Below are 20,280 nucleotides of genomic sequence, written 5' to 3'. Positions count from 1 at the left end.
GGTATTTCCTGAGAAACAGGGAGAAACAATTTGATAAGGTTTGGCTGCCCCTTGTCCATTACTTGAGTAGAAACAATTCATAGACAGGATACCACTGATCTGTTCTCAATAAAAACCTATTTGACAAAAAAAAAAAAAGCATGATTTTAAATGTCCTATTTTAGAACCTAGATGGTTCCCTTGTGTTTAGTAACACAGTTGGCTCAGCATCATTCTAGTTGTGAAACACAGCAATGTCAGCTGGGTTATGACCAGAAATATTGCTATCTGGAAATCCTCATATTGTGGTACTATCTGGAGTGTCATTAACTGAAAGGGGTTGATGCATTGTGAATATCACTACACTAAAGTTAAAAAGGTTACTGTACTTGTAATGTAAGTGTTGCATTAGCGGAAGCGGGGATTGAACCTGGGGCTCCCACTTGCCAGACCAACGCGCAAGGCTGGGTCTTGGCTGGGGGCTATAACAATTAATATAGAGAGACATGTGCATAAGCGAACCCTCCTTCCTTATACAAATTGTAATTTAACCCTTGGCTAAATGTTCTGCCCTTAAAATCAGTGCACCTATATAAAACCTCTGGGACTGAACTTGGAGTTTAGCTAAGATTTACCAACAACAATTCATCTGTTTTTATGACACCTTGATAAATGCTTGATCATAAATATTATGACGCCTCATAAACTGTAGCATGAAGACGGTCTGACTGCATCAGTCCACAATGTGGCTTATATTTAATAATCAAAATAAGTTATTTAATTGTGCCCCGTTTAGATTGCAACTCTACAAATTCTGAAAAAGCAATACATTTGCCTACCTGGTTTCAGCTCAAGTTGTTGAAGCCCAAATGTTGCCGTTAAGGATGCATATGAGGCATGCTTCATGTAAACTGAGATACTTCCTTGTGACACACATGTGTCAGTTCCTGTCAGTTCCTGGCAGAACAATTCATGTTTGTTTTTATGATGTGTGGGCGTGTGGTATCCTGGCCTCCACGACCACGACAACCATCTACTGTACACAATGAAACCGTTAACTCTTGGCATGTACAAATGGAGTCCATTCTCCATTTGTGGAGTAACAAACACTGAGGATTTTACTGTGTACAATGCCGTGTTGATTTCGTCGACTAAAAAATATTCGTCGACTACCTTTTTTCACTGACAAAAATGAAATACAAACTAAGCTGAATAAAACTAAGACAAATATATTGATAATTTTGTCAACAGATAAAAACTAGTCTAAAATGTTAGGGAGGGGCTAGTGGAGAAGAGATCCAGTAGAACTAAAAACAAGTCATTTTATGTTTGGTTGCGCTCTGGTGTTGCACTCTGAAAATATCCGATCTACAAGCTCACAATGTGTCGCGCTGCAATGCATTGTGAGCTTGTAGATTGGATGCATCACTGCAACTTGATGTTTACAGCAGTGGTTTTCAAAGTGGGGCCCAAAGAGGAAGTTCTGTATCTTATACTTCAGCTTGTGACTGCAACTTGTTCCTGTTCGCAGATGACTCGGCACTGCTAGTCTCGGACAGGAACAAACTGCAGGTTGAAAAGGCCCTCAGCTCTGAACTCGGTAGAATCTGCACCTGGCTCGCTGATAACAAACTATCTTTACACCTGGGAAAAACTGAATCCATTCTCTTTGTAATCTCAGCAAGGCAAATGGCTTCTTGGTTAGTGTGGGTGACAATGTTATCACACGTAAAGATGAAATTACCTACCTAGGTTCCATCCTGGAGGCTAATCTTTCCGGTGATAAAATGGCCACCAACGTAATCAAAAAGGTCAACCAAAGAACAAGATTCCTTTACAGGATCTCCTCACTGGTCAACAAAAACACCTTGAAGACCTGGTACACAAGATTCGATACACCACCAAGATACCCATGTACCTGTCTAGATACTTCCTTAATGTTAACAAAGTCCACACCCACAACACCAGAGGGAGTGCAACGAACCATGTACAACCCAGATTCGGCACAAACAAGGGACTAAATTATTTTCGCTCCTATGCCACCAAAATGTGGAACGCACTACCAACAGTCATTAAGACATGTGAATCCCTTGACTCCTTCAAAACCGCTCTCAAAGGGCACCTACGGATGGCTGCAATTCGAAACTGGCCCCCGTAAAATCTGAATCCCCCCCTTTTCCCTCACTGTATATGTTTATTTTCCCTTTTTACCTCCATTATGATGAATTCCTGTTCTGTTCTTTGTCTATATAGAAGTGTCTATTTGTACGTCTCTAAATGTTTTGATGAATTGAACATGGTGGACCCTGTTGGAAACAAGTGTAATGCTTAACTGGGTCGTCCACTCACAGTTAACAGCCTTTGTATTGAGTTTGTGCTCGAAATGTACTGTAATTCTGCAAACTGTTAATAAATATTTCAATCAATCAAAATTAAAAAATAGCCGATCTACAAGCTCAAAATGCAACACGTTTCGAGCTTGTAGATTAACTGTTTTGGATATTTTTTGAAAAAGCTTGAAATAATTTTGACAAATTTTGAATAATTTAGAAATACTTTAACATAAATCTTCTCTTCTGGGCGTCCATAGCCAGAGGGTCCTTGACATGAAAAGGTTTGAGAAGCACTGGCTTAGAGCAACAGTAGGCCTAAATCAATTAGTGATCCAGAATCCATGCCCACATCGTGAATATCTCACTTTATTGAAATATAATTAGCTTGAAAAACATCCAGTAGAAAACATTACTACAAAAATAACAAGGATAATATTCATGCAGTCACACTCACAGTGTGATTACTCTGAACAAAGCAACAAAGGAAAAGGCACAACACTTTACATGAGGCAAAAAGGCAAAGACAAATTAAGAAGAATTGCAGTTACGTTTTAACGTTTTTCCACACTATCAAGCAATAAAAACTATCAATATACTTGTCTTCATCAGTGTTGTATATTGAGCATTGTATTTAAATGAAAAAGAATGTAAGTAAAATATTTATTTATTTAAATGCATAATCAAATCACACCAAGCCTTCAGGTGTTTTCTCATTCTTCAAAGACAGGGAATGAAGGTAGATACTGACTTTTAGCCTTTCTTTCATGGCAATTATCTCAGTTTTGCACAGACAGACAGACAGACAGACAGACAGACACAGACACAGACACAGACACAGACACAGACACAGACACAGACACAGACACAGACACAGACACAGACACAGACACAGACAATGAGAGACAATATTTTTTATGCAGCAGAAATAGCGCCTGTTACCTCCTTCGATAATGGCTTGAAATACACCACTTCTTGAAAAACCTGTTGGTGTAGATTAGAATACAGTTGCAAAACATACGCTTGGAATATACTGTCAGTATAGAAGACGACAGTACTATAAAACACTTATGGGACATCCAGGCAGAATTTGTAATCTTTCATAATAATCAATAGACAATCATATCATGAGTCTGTACCTCTTCCCAGTCTGTCTCCTGTCCAATCAAAACCTTGATCCCCAAGGCAGAGATGCTAATGTTGACACACAGCTGAATGACTGCTAAGACAATCAGCAAGATGTCCAGGGTCATCAACAACCTCTAAAATCAAAAAATGCTTCAATATTTACAGTATCCATTTAGACACACCAAAATCTCAGCTGAAGTTATGTTTATCAAATACAAGTTATTTTCTATCCTTTAAAAATGGAATAACATTTTGCTTGGTGTTTGCTAAAGTTTTAGCCAGATTCAGAACCAAACTTCGTATAAACACACTTACATCAGCGATGAGTGCCACCATCTTGCAGTTGTCCTGTATCTCAGGCCTGACACAGAAGCCACTTAAAGAGGGGCCTGTCATGTCAGTGGCATACAACACAATGCCTACGATGGCAAAAATGCCTCCAATCAGATTTATGGCCACAGCGACACCCACCTGAAATGAAATAAATTAAATTAATTCCTACTAAAATATAATTGATTAGTGTAATAGTGTACTTACTTATTTACTATGACTATGTACAATCTTCAGCGTTTAATCCTTTTGTACAGTAGCTTCTTTGAGAGTGCACAACTATAACCAAATGGACCCTTACAGGTATTTTAGTTACATTTGCATGAGTTAATTGAACAGGGTCTTACTGTGTCGTATGATCATGTATGGTGGATAAATGTATATGGTAAAGAAATGAGTGCCATGGGGAAAGATGAAGATGAAGCTTTACTCACCAGACAGGGAGAAGGGAAAGCTCCAGCCAGAATGCACATGATTCCAGCAACGATGTACTAGAAGAAGGTCAAAATACAGTTGTTAGATCTCATTTTGTACCATTTTCTATGTGTCAATATGGTTAAAGTGTTCCTAGTTTTTGACTATTTGTTATAATTCCACTTGTCCTGAACTGTGTGCTGTAGAACTCCTGTATCACCAATCTGTGTGACTGTGTAACATATTCCTACCACTCCAGTTGTCTGACACATGGTTTTGTTGTTATAAACATCCTATGCGCCACATCTCTGTCTGCGTGTGTGTGTGTGTACGGTTGTAATGCACGTAACTTGAGAACCGTTTGCCCCACCGACTTCACATTCGACACACGCGTTCCACACCCCCGCAGGGAGTGCAGTGCCCGGTATCGAGTGGGTCGGACCCACGGTTCTCCATAACCACCACAAAAGGCTCTGGTCAGGCTCTGCCAATGGGCCTACAGCTGACGGCTGGTGTGATGATGTAAATCCATGCTATATGTGTATAAGATTCTCTAGTCTTAGCCTTAACTATTTTCAGGGTGGAGTAATTACTGTTACTACTATACATTTTCATTGTAGCTTCCCCAACACAGGCTATTTCATGTTATTACAATGGTATAACACCACTGTAAAACATGTTTAACAACTACTACTGTCATTATCTACTAGCTATATCTGAGATTATCACCTTATTATAAAATGCAATTGCACCTTGCAAATCATAATTTGCTAGGAATGAATACAGTCGTTAATTAAATCATTTGAAAATGAGATATTTCATATGCCTGAAAATGACATGAAAGGGGGTGTAAGTGAAAGAAAAATGCTTGTACATCTGCTATTTTTTGCCAAAGATGAGGAAATATATATGATGTACTGTACATACCACACCACCAAGCCAATACGGAGCTCCCAATTCAGTCAAATCTCCTGGCTGGGTGCTTGTTCGTCCTGGTCCAAGACCAATGTTGACCAGGCCAATAATGATCTGTATAGCCTAAAGATAGAAAAGAAGAAAATCTATAAATGTTCAGGCATAAACAATTATATATTTGAGGATTTAAAAAAAATGTATTGAGATGTGTAGAATTTTAGATACAGTATAGCCTAATGATTTTGTGGCTGCATTTAAATGCAGGCAAATAATGTGTCTTTCAAATCAATGTTGCTCACCCCAATAACTGCTGGAGCACTGGCCAGCAGATTCATCAGTGCCTGGGACACAGAGCAGCATCCTGGTTTGCAACAAAGCTTCCACAACAATTGACAGATTTGACGGCAATCGATTGTAGGTTTGGCTGTCACGCTGTATCCCTTTGTAACCATTACTGACATCCTGATTCCTCCTTGCAACTGTGACACAAATGCAACGTAGTTGAGTTTAAATTGACATCACAGTAGGACTGTCATCACATACCTTGTGAAGGTATATGATACCTATATGTTACCTGCAGTATCAAGCAGTATATTTTTAATCAGGCTTATTAATTATGGATGTGTATGAAATAAGATATTTATTATTTCCCCAACAGGAGATTCAGATCTTTCGTTGAGGCTGAGCTGTTGAAAGAATTTCAGAAGAATGTGGAATTTTCTCCTTGCACACTTCCCTCTTTGGCAAGTGTATCTGTGTTTACTTTATCTTTATGTCTGTTATCCAAAAGCTAACACAAAAAGAACAAAAAGAGAAAGAGAAATAAGCACGAACTTGAACCTTATACTTACTCCCCGCCTCTCTTTCATTTTTCTTTCTGTTTTTTCTCTTTCACTGTTTGCTAATTGCTATACACCTAAGGATGAATGCAAATGCTCACCAGCATCATGCATAAACACACATAATCACCCTAATAAATAATCAAATTTCCTTTAACTCACTATGATACCCATAGCAGTTGTTTTGATACACTTTATTAGTAATATCAGTCAAAACATTCAACCCAACTGAAGACTTCCTCACCTCTATTGGTGAAATGGATGTTCACCTGTCCTATAGGCTGTCCTCTGGTACCAGTGACAGATGGTGGTGGAGCCACAGTTTCTGTTTCAGCAAGAATGAGGTGAGGTCACATACTTCACATATTTTGATGTGAAAGCACCTCCCACATACTTCTCGAGCTCACCATGAAACAGATTACAAATAAAAAAATCATATAATAGCATGAAATAGTAGAAGAAGATATTGTCTCTATTCGTAGCTGTAAAGGATATAGCAGTAGCAAGTAACCACAATAATAATAGAAGTTTATCAATAAGCACATAATTATATTATGCTTATAATTAATTACAGTAGCAATACTAATATTTGTATCCGTCTGATTGTGGTCCTATGGTCATGAAATGTGTGCCATGACCGAAAGAACAAAATTCCCACAAATTCAGTATGTCTGTGTATCTTTCCATGTCATAAGGTGGACACATTGGTGTTCTTGTAATTGATGTCACTGTTGTAAAAAATTGTTTTAACTGCCAATAAAGTATTCTATCTATCTAATCTGACTAGCAGTGCTAGGGTAGACTGACTGACTGTAGCTATACAGAACAGAAAATTAGCAATAATACAAGTATTGTTTCTACAAAAACAAATGAATACTATGATTGTGCTAAGTCACTAAATAACCATGGGCTGTGTGTGTGTGTGTGTGTGTGTGTGTGTGTGTGTGTGTGTGTGTGTGTGTGTGTGTGTGTGTGTGTGTGTGTGTGTGTGTGTGTGTGTGTGTGTGTGTGTGTGTGTGTGTGTGTGTGTGTGTGTGTGTGTGCGCGCGTGTGTGTGTGTGTGACACAATAACCACAGGTTATTCAAAAATCAACCTTAACCCTCTCCTCTTAACACAGAAAATTACAAAAACCATATGACAAAGTCAAACTTGATGAATTGTAACACATGACAGGGTATATAAGTTATCATCACATTATCACAAATCATCAGAGTGCACCAAATAAACCAACAGCAGATACGATTCAGACTGCATTAGACTTTAATTTAGTCAGGTATATTACAGCATACTCAGCAAGGACTTTGCATTTTTCATTACTAACCAGAGCAGCAAATTATTTCAGATTATTTTAAGGCACTAATGAAGCAGACTTTATTAAACAATACAACTCAGAGCTGGGGGGCTTGATATACAGTAGGCACGAGGGGTCACAACTTAATGATTTGTTAATAGCCTTCTGAGTTACCAGGTATTTAGTGTGAGAATTGTCTGAATGAGGTCAACCCCAGGGAAGTCTGTGGCGATGACACCAAAGCATGGTCTGGGGTCATTTGGAAAGAACTGCCTCAGGTACTGATTTAGCCAGGGGTTAACCTTTTCTGCCACTCTTTTGGGAGTCAGAAACATGCCCCAGAATGTGCCCAGGCCAGTGCCACTAGAGTGTGTCAGAACCACATTATGCCCACCGCAAGCCTCAGTGGCTTTGCTCAAGAGTTTGATAATGACGTTGTCCTTAGTTTTAACATCAGTAACCTTATTGTCAATTTTTGTACCAGTATCCATGAGTGGAATTCCTAGTGTGAAGGTGTTTTTCTGAACAAAGATAATTTTCCCCCTGACCTCACCCATAGTAGGCATTCCACTGCTCACCCAAACATACTCGTCATTGTTAATGAGATTCTGGACCATTTGATTGACAGTGTTTTTACCGAAAAACTGAGGTGTGACCTGCAAAAGGACTGCTTCACTTCTGTACTGTGACAAAAAGGCACGGACAGTGTCCAGGACCTCTCTGAGAGTGCTGTGCTGGTACATTATTCCATGCATTACATAGAGAGTGTCACCCAAAGGAAAGACTTTGATGTCCAAGTAACGTATGCCAGCTCTCAGCTGGTCCTTCAAGGACAAGGCCTGGCACTCAGCCATCGGGCCTCCGTGAAACGCCATGCTCTCATGCGTTCCAGGGATGGTGATGAGAGAGAGAGGTCGAAAATCTTGAATGCCCGCCATCCAGGGAATGTTATAGGATTCTGGGAGATGAAGTGTTTCCTTATCATTGAAGAACTGGCCATTTCCATGGCACAAAATCCTGAAAGTTATAATAATGCATTAATAATATAGAAATAATAAAATCAAAATTGAGAAACACATTGGGTGACCTATTTGTACTGTCAAAACATTGGTGCAACTACTCCAAGTTCTGTCAACTACATGACGCAAACTTACATAAGTGCACCGCTTATATAAATGTTCAAACTATACTTACGTGAAAAACAGCAATTGGAAAAAATGTAATGTTCGGCTGGTCTTCATTCTTGCAGAAAAGTATCAAACTGGAAGAAAAACCAAGTAGTGTTTTACACCATTGAATTTTACAAATAAAATTGTGGTTAGATAGACGTGGTAACTGCATGGTAACTTACCAATAACCTTTAGAACTTCACAGGACACAGTCAAATCATCAGGAGGAGGCCAGGTAGTTCCAGTAGCACACAAAAGTAAGCTCCATATCACATCCCTCTCTTATATATTTCAGTTAGCCTATCTGAACAATATAAGGCGTTGGCTGAAAATATTAATCTCAAGATGTTGACACAATGTGAATTTAATTCAGGTTACCAGAGGATATTTGCATTTCAGATTGCCTTGTTTGTGTTAAAGGTGGATCACTTGGCCACAGTAGATTAGATCCATATTGTTTTTTGTTTTGTTTGGGAGGAAATGTTTGTCTAATTCTTGACTCTTAACAGTTGCAAGATCAGTTTGTCATGCATGCTCATGTTCTAAAATGTAAATGATTTTACTTTGTGATTTGTTCTGCTCATGGCAATAAAGCTTGCTCATGTGTGAGAACATAGAAATAGAACACAGATATTACTGATTTAGCATACAGTAGGTGTAGGTTGCATCTGCAATATTTGGTTATTTATGTTTCTCTTTTTGCTGCTGTAAAAAAAAACATATTTACATTTACTCAAGTCATAGAAAAAGAGAGACAATACGGGCACTCAAAGTTGATATATAAAAAGAGTAAAGCCACAGTGACTCAACATTCCCTGCTGACAGGTGCTAACCCAGCCTGTAGGATAACATGCAGATGCAGTGACAAATAATATTATCATTGTAGACTCAAAAGTTAAGTCTCAAAGGTTACATTGCAGCACTTGATATAGCCTAGATTAACCTCAGTATTCTAATCAAAGGGTTACCAGGAAACTGGATTGGCCCAGTGCACTTAGTCATAGTATTATAAAATAATGCTCTTGACTGCTCTTTTACAAGGACAAAATAAAAACCAAATACATTTTGGCAATTTGTCTGATTGATTGATTGATTGAAATATTTATTAACAGTTTGCAGAATTACAATACATTTCAAGCACAAACTCAATACAAAGACTGTGAGTGGACAACCCAATTAAGCATTACACTTGTTTACAAGAGGGTCCACCATGTTCAATTCATCAAAACATTTAGAGACGTACAAATAGACACTTCTATATAGTCAAAGAACAGAACAGGAATTCATCATAAAGGAGGTAAAAAGGGAAAAGAAACATATACAGTGAGGGGAAAAAAGGGGTGGGGGGGATTCAGATTTTACGGGGGCCAGTTTCGAATTGCAGCCGTCCGTAGGTGCCCTTTGAGAGCGGTTTTGAAGTCAAGGGATTCACATGTCTTAATGCTTGTTGGTAGGGCGTTCCACATTTTGGTGGCATAGGAGCGAAAATAATTTAGTCCCTTGTTTGTGCCGAATCTGGGTTGTACATGGTTTGTTGCACTCCCTCTGGTGTTGTGGGTGTGGCAGCGGTGGCCGAACGGATTGCGGAGCGGTCTTGATACCGGAAGATCGCCAGTTCGAATCAGCGGTCCGACACGTTAAAATTACCACCGCTGAAGTGCCCTTGAACAAGGCATTGAACCACTACGATGAAATGTTCTATGAGCAGGGCCTGGCTGGAAACAAGTTCTTGAGCTTAGCCCAGATACCCTGGGTAAATATAGTAATCATTTCATTTCATTTCGTTAACATTAAGGAAGTATTTAGACAGGTACATGGGTATCTTGGTGGTGTATCGAATCTTGTGGACCAGACTCATTGCAAGATGCTGTACTCTGTCGTCGACCCTAAGCCATTCTAGCCTGTCAAAGTGGGCAGGGGTGAGGTGGGTTCGGGGGGTGAGGCCAAGTAGCCTGACCAGTTTGTTTTGGGAGGTCTGGAGCCTTGTTTTGAGGGCATTTGAGGTGCTGTGGTACCAAGAGGTGCATGCATAGTCAAAGAAACCTTGTACGAGGGCTCCTGTTAAGGTCTTCAAGGTGTTTTTGTTGACCAGTGTGGAGATTCTGTAAAGGAATCTTGTTCTTTGATTGACTTTTTTGATTACGTTGGTGGCCATTTTATCACCAGAAAGATTAGCCTCCAGGATGGAACCCACCTAGGTAGGTAATGATAATATTGTCACCCACTCTAACCAAGAAGCCATCTGCCTGTCTCAATTACAAGGGCAGCGGCAGCCAGCAGCATCTAGGCTATGTTTATAAAAAAAACACACCTATCATTCACAGCAGAAATAAGTTCTTGCTTATTATGGAACGGCCGGGGCCTTTGTTTGAAGATGTGACCCTAACCTCGCGAGTCGCGTCACCCACCACCATGCAGGCTTTCCATTGACTGCCCAGACCTGCTCCCATAACACTTCCAGGCCACTAGAGGCCAATAGTGTGTTTCTCCGGTAAAAAATTCCGCCTTGATCCAGGTTTTGTCGCTCTTGACAGTGTCGTCATGGTCAGTTAGTAAAGATGGCGGAGAACAGCGGCATAGAACCCACCGTGGATTCTAGCGTTGATGAAAATGTCACGCAAGGCGGGACTATGATCGTGGTCACTGTTAAAACTCCGAAAGACAAAGAACAGATCGTCATCTCGGAGAGTGCTTCTGTCTCACTGGTACTTTATTACATAACGTTTTGCCGCTGGACCTGGTTATCACGGGCCAGCGTTAGAGCTAGGCTAATCAAGCTAATGGCTAACTTTAGCTAGTTCACGTCATCTGGTTATCTGTCAGAATAACACAGTAAAGTTTCACTTACTCTGACCGATCGTATTCTTTGGTGTGCGTATTGTCGTATTTAGTAGCGATTGTAAACTGATTACTATCAACGTTAACTAATACTAGTCAGTCCTGTGGGTTGTTAATTGCGACATCACAAGTCTGTCAGCTAAAATGAAGTTAACACTACAGTTCAACTTGATGACATTAAGCATCGTCACATACATCTGACGTTGTAACGTAGTCTTATCGCTTTAACAGTTATTGTAAATACACAAGGAGTTATTGGGCTAGGCAATAACTAAGTGTTTGAAACATGCCAAATTAAATGGACACATATGACCCGCTTTATTGAATCATGTTGGCCATCAAGCAATTAAGCACCTATACTAATTCTGTTTTTAATGACCGTAGTCAGAACTTGACATGGATTTGGACATCTGTAGTTTCTTGCTGAGCTTTTCCTTTTAACTACACTGACCTGAGTTATGTAATTTCTTCCAACAGTTCAAAGATGAGATATCAAAGAGGTTCAAGGCCAAAAAAGATCAGCTGGTGTTAATATTTGCTGGGAAGATCCTGAAGGATGGGGATTCTCTAAACAAACTTGGCATCAAAGATGGACTTACTGTTCATCTTGTTATCAAAACTTCACCAAAGTAAGATGTCAAAACCATTACATTGTTATGGATGAGCATGTTTGTGATTGTTATAAGATGGTGTATGATTGATTTGTCTCAGATCCACAGGGGGTGACACACCCCAGACGTCAGCTTCCAGTTCTGCCACACCTCAGGCCAGCAACAGTACTACTAACTCCACTGCCAGCACCACATCAAACACAGGACCCACACCAGCACAGCCTCAGCCTGCCAACATATTGAGTAAGTATACTATAGATTTTCTTGCCTCAAAGTACAGATGGGGTATGCCCTTCTATTATTATATTATATAATTACCTGGCACAATCAGCATCCTTACAGAATTAGAAGAGGAGATTGATGACGGCCAACAATGCCAGTACGAAAATCAACAAAAGACTTGGCTGATTTTGTCAGTGCAATTTGTTTATATCTGATGCTGGGAGTTGAAACCTTGAACATCATATCGCTATGACAACATTTCTCTAAAGGGTAGAGTGCCCATCCTTGTTCCTGATTGTTTTAACATAATCAAATCTGTTTTGGCTCACACAGAGGCCTGTCGATACATCCACTGAATTTAGACTAGTCCTTCATTCCTAATGCCATGAAAACATTTAGAATCCATTTGAAACCTGATTGATAGCAATAAGTCAAGTTTACTCTATCCAGGCAAGTTCATCAATCTCAAGTGAAGCATATTTTTATATGGGAGACTAGAATATGTATTTCCAGAGTTGGTGTTACTCTTGCAACAAGACATAAAACATAATAGCCCACTAGCAGCCCCTAGAGGCCATGCTGCTCCTTCCACTCAATCTGAAAAATTGTGGACAGTTGGTGCTAGTATTTGGGATCACCAAATTAGTTGGGTTCATCCTCTGATGAACAAACATCAAATCCAGCAATTTGTTTTCAAGGTTGTTTGCATACAAACTGTTAGATGGACAGACAGACATCTGCATTCAAGGCTTAAATCTTCTGAATAACAAATGAGACATGGCTATAAACCAAGAAATCATTGCATCATTGATGTTTCAAATCTTATTAAGTGACTAGTGACTAGAACAGGGGTTCCCAACCTTTGTATTGTCACGGACCGGCTGACAGTTCATACAAATGATCACGGACCGGCACAGGGATGGGGGCGGGGGGTGTTGCGCGTCATCGTACCAAAACCTAACGTTCTCACGGAAGACAGTTGACTGGCCCTTAAATAGGCTACCCACTGATTGTATTATTACTATATCACAACATAATGTTATATCATTGACTTAAATGGTGTTATATCGACTGAGTATGATTTAAAAAAAAGATTAGGCTTATGTCTTTTTCAGAAATTACTTTGGACATGTGGAACAGTTAAACATGCAGAGTGACGCATTACTTTACCTGGGTAACATCATCTACTGATACTTGTTTTGACATGAAATAATAATCCTGTACCGTCACCGTGTAGTGTTTTGTTTCATTTAGCGCGAATGTGATGAAATAGGCTGCAGCTGTTGATCCCTTGATGATCCGCTGCTGCGGACAGTCAACCTTTCACCGCTGTTTGGAAATCAGTTTGGCAGGCAAGATGTGCCATTGTGCCCGCACAATCAGAAGCACTAAAGTTTTTCAAAGAGACATATACCTGCCAGACGAGTAGGCTACAATACAAAGTCTGAAAGGCATGCATTTGCAATCCAATTGGTGATTGAGCCGAGGGTCGCGCTCTATATGCGCAACGGCAAATCCGCTGCCCACTGATAGTTCTCAGGTCTGGTGTGTGTGCTCTCTTTTTTTCTCAGTCGTGTTTTCAAATGGATTTGTAGATGCAACGGGAAAACTTGGGATTCCCTTCTCGCGTACCAGTGGCACATGTTCGGTCCGCGGACCGGTGGTTGGGAACCTCTGCTCTAGAAGACAATTCTAATAATCAGCCATATATCCATAAAAAACCTCCCAGCCCAACAAGCCAGTTCCTTATATCAAAGCACAACTCATAAGAATTGTTGTATTTATTTATTTATTTATTTATTGTTTTCATTCTTAATTTCTTTCCCTCCCTTTCTCTGTCTTCTTGTTTCTCAACAGGTGGGCTTGGTGACTTGTCTGCCGTTCCAGGCATGGGCTCTTCAAACTTCCTGGAGATGCAGCAGCAGATGCAGCGGCAGCTGATGTCCAATCCGGAGATGCTCTCACAAATAATGGAGAACCCACTGGTGCAGAACATGATGTCCAACCCAGACCTGATGAGGCAGATGTTTGTGGGGAACCCACAGATGCAGCAACTGATGGAACGTAACCCTGAAATTTCCCACATGCTCAACAACCCGGAGCTCATGAGACAGGTCAGAGCAGAGCTTTGCAGTAGACATGTATGTATATATATTGAGAGAGAGAGATTCATTCTATGTTCCTAGTATTTTCTTTTTCTGTATATACTTACTCGTGATTTGTTGCAATTAATGCAATAATTACTATTGCTGCAGTGAAAACAAAAAACAATGTATTTAGGAAACTAAAAAATCCCTGGTTTCTGATCCAACAGTTTGAACCATCATCTCTGTCTCTGCCTCTCAACAGACTATGGAGTTGGCAAGGAACCCAGCAATGATGCAAGAGATGATGCGTAACCAGGACCGCGCACTTAGCAACCTGGAGAGCATACCTGGAGGCTACAATGCTCTCCGAAGGATGTACACAGACATCCAGGAGCCTATGTTCAGCGCTGCTAGGGAGCAGGTAAGTTATAATTGTCTGTCCTGGCACTGACACACTTGCTGGCTCCTCACTTCCAGAAAAAAAAACTATTTGTTTGTATTTGTTGTAGTTTGGAAGCAATCCCTTCTCTGCCTTGGGAGGTAATGCAGATGGTTCTGGTGCACAACCGTCCAGAACGGAAAATAGAGAGCCTTTACCAAACCCCTGGGGACCTCCACCAACGGCGGCATCAGAAAGTCAGAGGACAGGCACCTCTGCACCCTCCGCCTCCACAGGGGGCAGTGGGCCTAGCATCTCCAGCCCCCTGGGTATCAACACCATGGGTCTTGGCAACGGTACAAGCTCTTCTCAACACGTAACAGCATGATATGTTTTTTTTATTTAGTAGGTTTTGATGTTTGACACTCAGTGAGTCAGTGGATTTGAGCGTGGATAAGATGTTGGCACGGTGTAACCATTTACTCCATATAAAACATTACAGCTTACACATACACATGATGCTCATCTTTCATAAATTAGTTTGTCAAGTTATGTAGGTTAGCTGTTGGCCACTCATCCAGAGAGATGAATAATATAGATTAATAACATACTAGTAACTAACCCTAAAGAAAACACAAACGCCTAGATTAATAACATTACTAGTAACTAACTGTAAAGAAATCAAGGGTCAAGGTCAAAGAGTATTAAGAAGTATTAATGATACTGTATTGTTGTTGTATTTCCAATATTGACCATAGCATAAGTGGATGAGGCATGCTAGGTAAATAAATAGTCAAGGAAATAAGTGTACGAGTTTCTGTCATTGTATATAAATATTGTATGTAGCTCTCACAACCTACTTACTGTCTTGTGCTCAGGTGTGTTCAGTAGTCCTGGTATGCAGAGTATGATGCAACAGCTCACAGAGAACCCACAGCTGTTACAGAACATGCTGTCGGCACCATACATGCGCAACATGATGCAGTCTATGGCACAGAATCCAGACCTGGCCTCACAGGTCTGCACTGTTTAAATTATTTTGGGTTAATAAAGGTTTTTTTCACTTTTTTGAGGGTGAATTGCCATTTAATAATTTGCCTCATTTATGTGGTTATGACCATTTTGTTAACGTTAACTCTTTACCCCTCAGGCATTGATGAACAACCCCCTCTTTGCTGGGAACCCACAATTGCAGGAGCAGATGAGAAATCAGCTTCCAATGTTTCTCCAACAGGTTAGGTTCCTCTGTCTTTGTGTTCACTGGTACATGGTGGCAATTTGCGTACATTCTGAAACAATTACCATGTGGTTTACAATTAAATAATTGAATAAAGGCAAATAATGTAAGCAATACATATGCCAGACTCCTGAATTAATCTTATGAAGAAATCAAAAAGACATATGAGCCTTAAATAATACTTTAAAATCTCTGTCCCATGTCTTGTAAGCAGTATAAATATAGTTATACATTATAAGTTATATTTAGAGTGTGAAACTCTAACTTTGGACAAAAATGGGCCTGTCAAATTGACATGTCTTGTTAATGGCTGGTCAGATGCAGAATCCTGAAGCTGTGTCCACAATGACCAACCCCAGAGTAATGCAGGCCTTAACCCAGATCCAACAAGGCCTTCAGACGCTACAGACGGAGGCACCTGGCCTCATGCCTGGGTACATGCACCAGATTCACATCTTTTTCAAATGTAGCATTAGCCAGTGTTTGTATCATAGTTTGGGGCAGGGGCTCCGGGCGTTTGAGATATTGTCAGGGAATTTAATATTTACCTTCTCTTCATAGCATGACATCCGGAGTCTCCCCACTTATTCCTCCCACCACAGGGGTCAGTGTGGCCCCAGAAAACTCTTCTGCCTCAACACCAGGTTCCAATTCTACTTCGGCCACTAGTTCTTCTCAGCAGCAGCTCATGCAGCAGATGATACAAATGTTTGCTGGAGGAGGATCATTGGTATGCAGTATGAAGCTGTTCTAACACTGAATTTATTTGTGAATAGTACTATTAATTTTAGGATGAGCTTACCCCCCCCCCCCCAATTTAGCCGTTATAATTGAATTCCTCTCAATGCTCTTGTATCCTACTCACTCACCTGCCCCTACCAGGAGGACGTAGAGCCTCCGTTCTACTCCTCCTGCCCAACACTCCTTGACACGTGCCGCCCCAGCCCGTAGGAGTATGTGCAGTAACAAATATCAAACACCCCTCCCGCCATCCCTCCCACGAACACGGACAATTGTGTTTGTATAGACTCTCAACAAAGCCGGATGCACCATGGTGGATTCGGACCCCCAGCCTCCTCGGTGGTGGGCAGAATCGTTACCACTGTGCCATCAGTTTGTTCTTGGTCACAATATGAGTAAAATGCCTGGACTCACTGATTTGTTTTACTCATTTTCTTCTCTTAAAATCCTACATATAAATAAGGATACCTCTGCCCGTCTGATTCCACATCAGGTCGTAATGACCAGGTTGTCTCACACACACGCCATTGACGCCAATACGATCGAACTATACGAACTATGCAAACCAAGCACATAATGTACATTGGCGGGTATGGACTAATTTTGTATAATTTAGGGAAATCATTTCAGTATTTTCATCGAGCTACCTCAAAAATTGTTTAGCTGTTTTTTTGTTTTGTACTATTTGTGGTTTAAAACTCTAGCACCTAGCTGTTATTATTATACAGCTACATCTCAAATAATTAGAATATTCTGCAAAAGTTCATTTTCTTCCGTAATATAATTCAAAAAGTGAAACTTTCATATATTCTCAATTACTTGCGCATAAAGTGAAATATTTAAAACCTTTTTTTGTTTTAAACTTGATGATTATGGCATACAGCTCATGAAAATAAAAAAATCCTATCTCAAAATATTAGAATATTTTACGAGACCACTAAAAAAGGTTTGCTTTTTAACAGCCGTAAATTTGTATTCAGTCTTAGGGGCCGATTCATACTCCTATTTTACCGCTGTAGTGCCGAAATGATTTCGGCTCGCCAGAAATTTTCAGTAGCACCGGAGAGCCGACTTTAGACCGACTCTGGACTTGATACAACACAGTGGACCAATACCAGCAGATGACATGCAGCCAGATAGAAAGCTGGCCCAGCCCAAAAGAGTTTGTTTGTTATAATAAATAAATACATGAATAATGTGGTGTGGTGTCACGTGCATGCAGGCCCACCCACTCCTGACCAGGCCCATCCAGAACTTCAGTACTGGCTTTGTCACGGATGACATGGCACCCCAAATCATCACTGACAATGAAAACGTCACACTGGAGTCAACACAGCCATCTATCAGGATATTTTAGAACACTGTGCTTCTGTATGTTGACAAGGTTTATGGAGAGGCTGATTTTCCTTTCCAGCTCGATTTAGCACCTGCTCACAGAGCCAAAACTACTAGTAACTGGTGTACTGACCATGGTATTACTGTGCTTAACTGACCAACCAACTGGCCTAACCTGAAACCCATGGAGAATCTAGGTTGTATTGATGATTTGGGGTGCCTCAGAGGAAGGTCTGAGACATAATACTCAACAATACAAATTAATTTACGGCTGTTATCAATGCAAACCTGGGATTTCGTAACACCTCAACAGTGCAACAGGCTGATCACCTCCATGCCACGCCCCATTGATGAAATCATTTGTTCAAAAGTAGCCCAGACCACGTATTGACTGCATACATTAGATAGGATAGAGATAGAATTTTTTCATTTGCATGAGCTGTATGCCATAATCATCAAGATTAAAACAAAAAAAGGTTTTAAATATTTCACTTTATGCGCAATTAATTGAGAATATATGAAAGTTTAACTTTTTGAATTATATTACGGAAGACAATGAAATTTTGCAGAATATTCTAATTCTTTGAGATGGAGCTGTACTTAGCCGTATGAATGGGGAAGGATAGCATTGGCAATAAGCCGTTTTACAATTAATTGTTTTTATGTTGTTTGGGATTCCCTAGCATGTCATGCACTTTATTTCTATTTGGGAATTCAGCCAGTTTCAAATTCATGTAAATTTGTATTTGTGGCCAATATGTGACTTTGGGCTTAATCATGTCCCTTGCAGGCTCAGACCCCAGAAGTACGCTTTCAGCAGCAGCTTGACCAGCTCACCGCCATGGGCTTCATCAACCGTGAGGCTAACTTACAGGCACTTATGGCTACAGGAGGGGATATCAACGCTGCCATTGAGAGACTGCTGGGCTCCCAGCCCTCCTAACTCTCAGGCCCACTCAGTTTGCTGTGAGCAATGGCAGGAATGAAGGAAACAGTGATACCTTGAGAGAAGAGGGATTCTGATGATTGAAGGTTTGAAGACTGGAAGTCTACAGGATCAGAACGGGAGATTCTTAAAACAACGAAATGTCCTTCATCACATGCAAATATCATGCTCCTCCGACTCAGTGGACTTCCAATTACTCATCTCTTTAGTGTGATCTGTGAATCCTAGGAAACCTGAACAGGGAAATTGTAAAAGGAGATGGGGGGGGGGGGGGGGGCATTGCCGATTTCAGTTGCTAATGGAAACGGTTCCATGCTAGTGCTGTAGAACAATGCTGTGAAATGATGCCACAACTAACACACCGTCTCATTACTGCCTTCAATGCAACTGGAGATTATTTCCGGAATGAGAAACTCATTCAGCAGACTTATGCATGAGGTTACCCAGGTATTAAATCACTTGCATGGATTGTGCTTGGGTGGCAACTTAAGAGTTGAAAGTTTTGTCATTTGACAAGGTTTGGCAGTTGCTGGTTTGAAGCCCCTCTGGCTCTTCTTTATGTTTGGAGAACTTGCTTGTTTTGAAAAATGTCCCTCTTTATCTTTAATCCGGCCTGATTGACTAGTATTTATTGCTGTAGTAGTTACCATCTGTCTATTTCTTTGTCTAACTCACACTTTGACAAGTTCTTCATGTTTTGTGTGTCCCCCCTTCTTCTTCCACAGCCTGATGAAAATGCTGTTGGAATCATTTGTGTGAATACTTTTCACAGCTGCCTAAGTCCTAAGATGTCTGCTTACATGTTTAGCTTGTTTGGCAGGGGGTCGTGAGGGAAGTTAAGCGATTTGTTCTGGGGAAAAAATAAATATATATATATATATAAAAAAACAAACGATACTCACAAATTGAGGGTTAAAGGCATTTGGGGTGGTATATATTTTAAGACTTTGGCATAACGTTACACAAAACATTTTCCGGAGGTAGGATCAATTTATATTTTAGATATTGGGTTGTCAAATTGTATTGTATGATCGATATATATATTTTGGGAGTGAAGTCCTTAGAACAATGTTCTGTTGAGTTCAACCAATTGATTGATTAGAAAAATAATTAAATGTCCAGGGATGTTTTCAACGTTGAAAGGAATGAACATTTTACACGGATTGCGGAGCGGTCTTGATACCGGAAGGTCGCCAGTTCGAATCAGCGGTCCGACACGTTAAAATTACCACCGCTGAAGTGCCCTTGAACAAGGCATTGAACCACTACGATGAAATGTTCTATGAGCAGGGCCTGGCTGGAAACAAGTTCTTGAGTTTAGCCCAGATACCCTGGGTAAATATAGTAATCATTTCATTTCGTTAACATTAAGGAAGTATTTAGACAGGTACATGGGTATCTTGGTGGTGTATCGAATCTTGTGGACCAGACTCATTGCAAGATGCTGTACTCTGTCGTCGACCCTAAGCCATTCTAGCCTGTCAAAG

General features: G+C 40.4%; 3 protein-coding genes across 4 annotated transcripts; 1 reads left to right on the top strand and 2 right to left on the bottom strand.

Moving 5' to 3' along the window:
• Positions 1–2,868: 2,868 nt before the first annotated feature.
• On the bottom strand, positions 2,869–6,256 carry LOC306924491 (uncharacterized protein). Its single transcript, XM_079503011.1, has 7 exons — positions 6,180–6,256; positions 5,396–5,575; positions 5,109–5,219; positions 4,202–4,258; positions 3,753–3,908; positions 3,449–3,571; positions 2,869–3,293 (listed from the first exon to the last, which is right to left on the bottom strand). Exons 2-7 carry the CDS (start codon positions 5,555–5,557, stop codon positions 3,225–3,227), a joined length of 678 nt encoding a protein of 225 aa, XP_079359137.1. The 5' UTR covers positions 5,558–5,575; positions 6,180–6,256; the 3' UTR covers positions 2,869–3,224.
• Positions 6,257–7,398: 1,142 nt separating this feature from the next.
• Positions 7,399–10,811, bottom strand: LOC306925049 (1-phosphatidylinositol phosphodiesterase-like; the record flags this gene model as incomplete). Its single annotated transcript, XM_079503731.1, has 2 exons — positions 7,399–8,220; positions 10,785–10,811. 2 exons carry the CDS (start codon positions 10,809–10,811, stop codon positions 7,399–7,401), a joined length of 849 nt encoding a protein of 282 aa, XP_079359857.1.
• A 96-nt stretch (positions 10,812–10,907) lies between these two features.
• LOC306925381 (ubiquilin-4-like) lies at positions 10,908–20,259 on the top strand. 2 transcript variants are annotated; one of them, XM_079504177.1, is made up of 11 exons: positions 10,908–11,102; positions 11,713–11,864; positions 11,947–12,089; positions 13,926–14,182; positions 14,418–14,576; positions 14,665–14,890; positions 15,413–15,552; positions 15,685–15,768; positions 16,090–16,205; positions 16,333–16,501; positions 16,654–17,613. In XM_079504177.1, the coding sequence occupies exons 1-11, from the start codon at positions 10,956–10,958 to the stop codon at positions 16,720–16,722; spliced, it is 1,662 nt and encodes a 553-aa protein (XP_079360303.1). In that variant the 5' UTR covers positions 10,908–10,955; the 3' UTR covers positions 16,723–17,613. The 2 variants fall into 2 exon arrangements, with proteins under 2 accessions (XP_079360303.1, XP_079360302.1); XM_079504176.1 differs by lacking the exon at positions 16,654–17,613 and adding an exon at positions 18,638–20,259 and having other exon boundaries at positions 10,910–11,102.
• Positions 20,260–20,280: the final 21 nt, after the last annotated feature.

This window comes from Electrona antarctica (assembly GCF_951216825.1).
Source record: "Electrona antarctica genome assembly, chromosome: 6".
In the NCBI taxonomy this organism is placed as follows: Eukaryota; Metazoa; Chordata; class Actinopteri; order Myctophiformes; family Myctophidae; genus Electrona; species Electrona antarctica.
Note: the sequence above shows the minus strand (reverse complement) of the source record. Positions and strands in the feature narration are given on the sequence as shown.

Bases quoted from the DNA above. Each gene is read 5' to 3' on its own strand.
- LOC306925381 (XM_079504176.1), top strand. From the start codon at position 10,956: ATGGCGGAGAACAGCGGCATAGAACCCACCGTGGATTCTAGCGTTGAT. The intron at 14,577-14,664 runs GTAAGTTATAAT...TATTTGTTGTAG, and splicing joins TCAGCGCTGCTAGGGAGCAG to TTTGGAAGCAATCCCTTCTC. The intron at 16,502-18,637 runs GTATGCAGTATG...TGTCCCTTGCAG, and splicing joins TTGCTGGAGGAGGATCATTG to GCTCAGACCCCAGAAGTACG.
- LOC306924491 (XM_079503011.1), bottom strand. From the start codon at position 5,557: ATGTCAGTAATGGTTACAAAGGGATACAGCGTGACAGCCAAACCTACA. The intron at 4,259-5,108 runs GTATGTACAGTA...ACCTTCTTCTAG, and splicing joins CGTATTGGCTTGGTGGTGTG to TACATCGTTGCTGGAATCAT. The intron at 3,909-4,201 runs GTGAGTAAAGCT...ATTTCATTTCAG, and splicing joins CTTTCCCTTCTCCCTGTCTG to GTGGGTGTCGCTGTGGCCAT.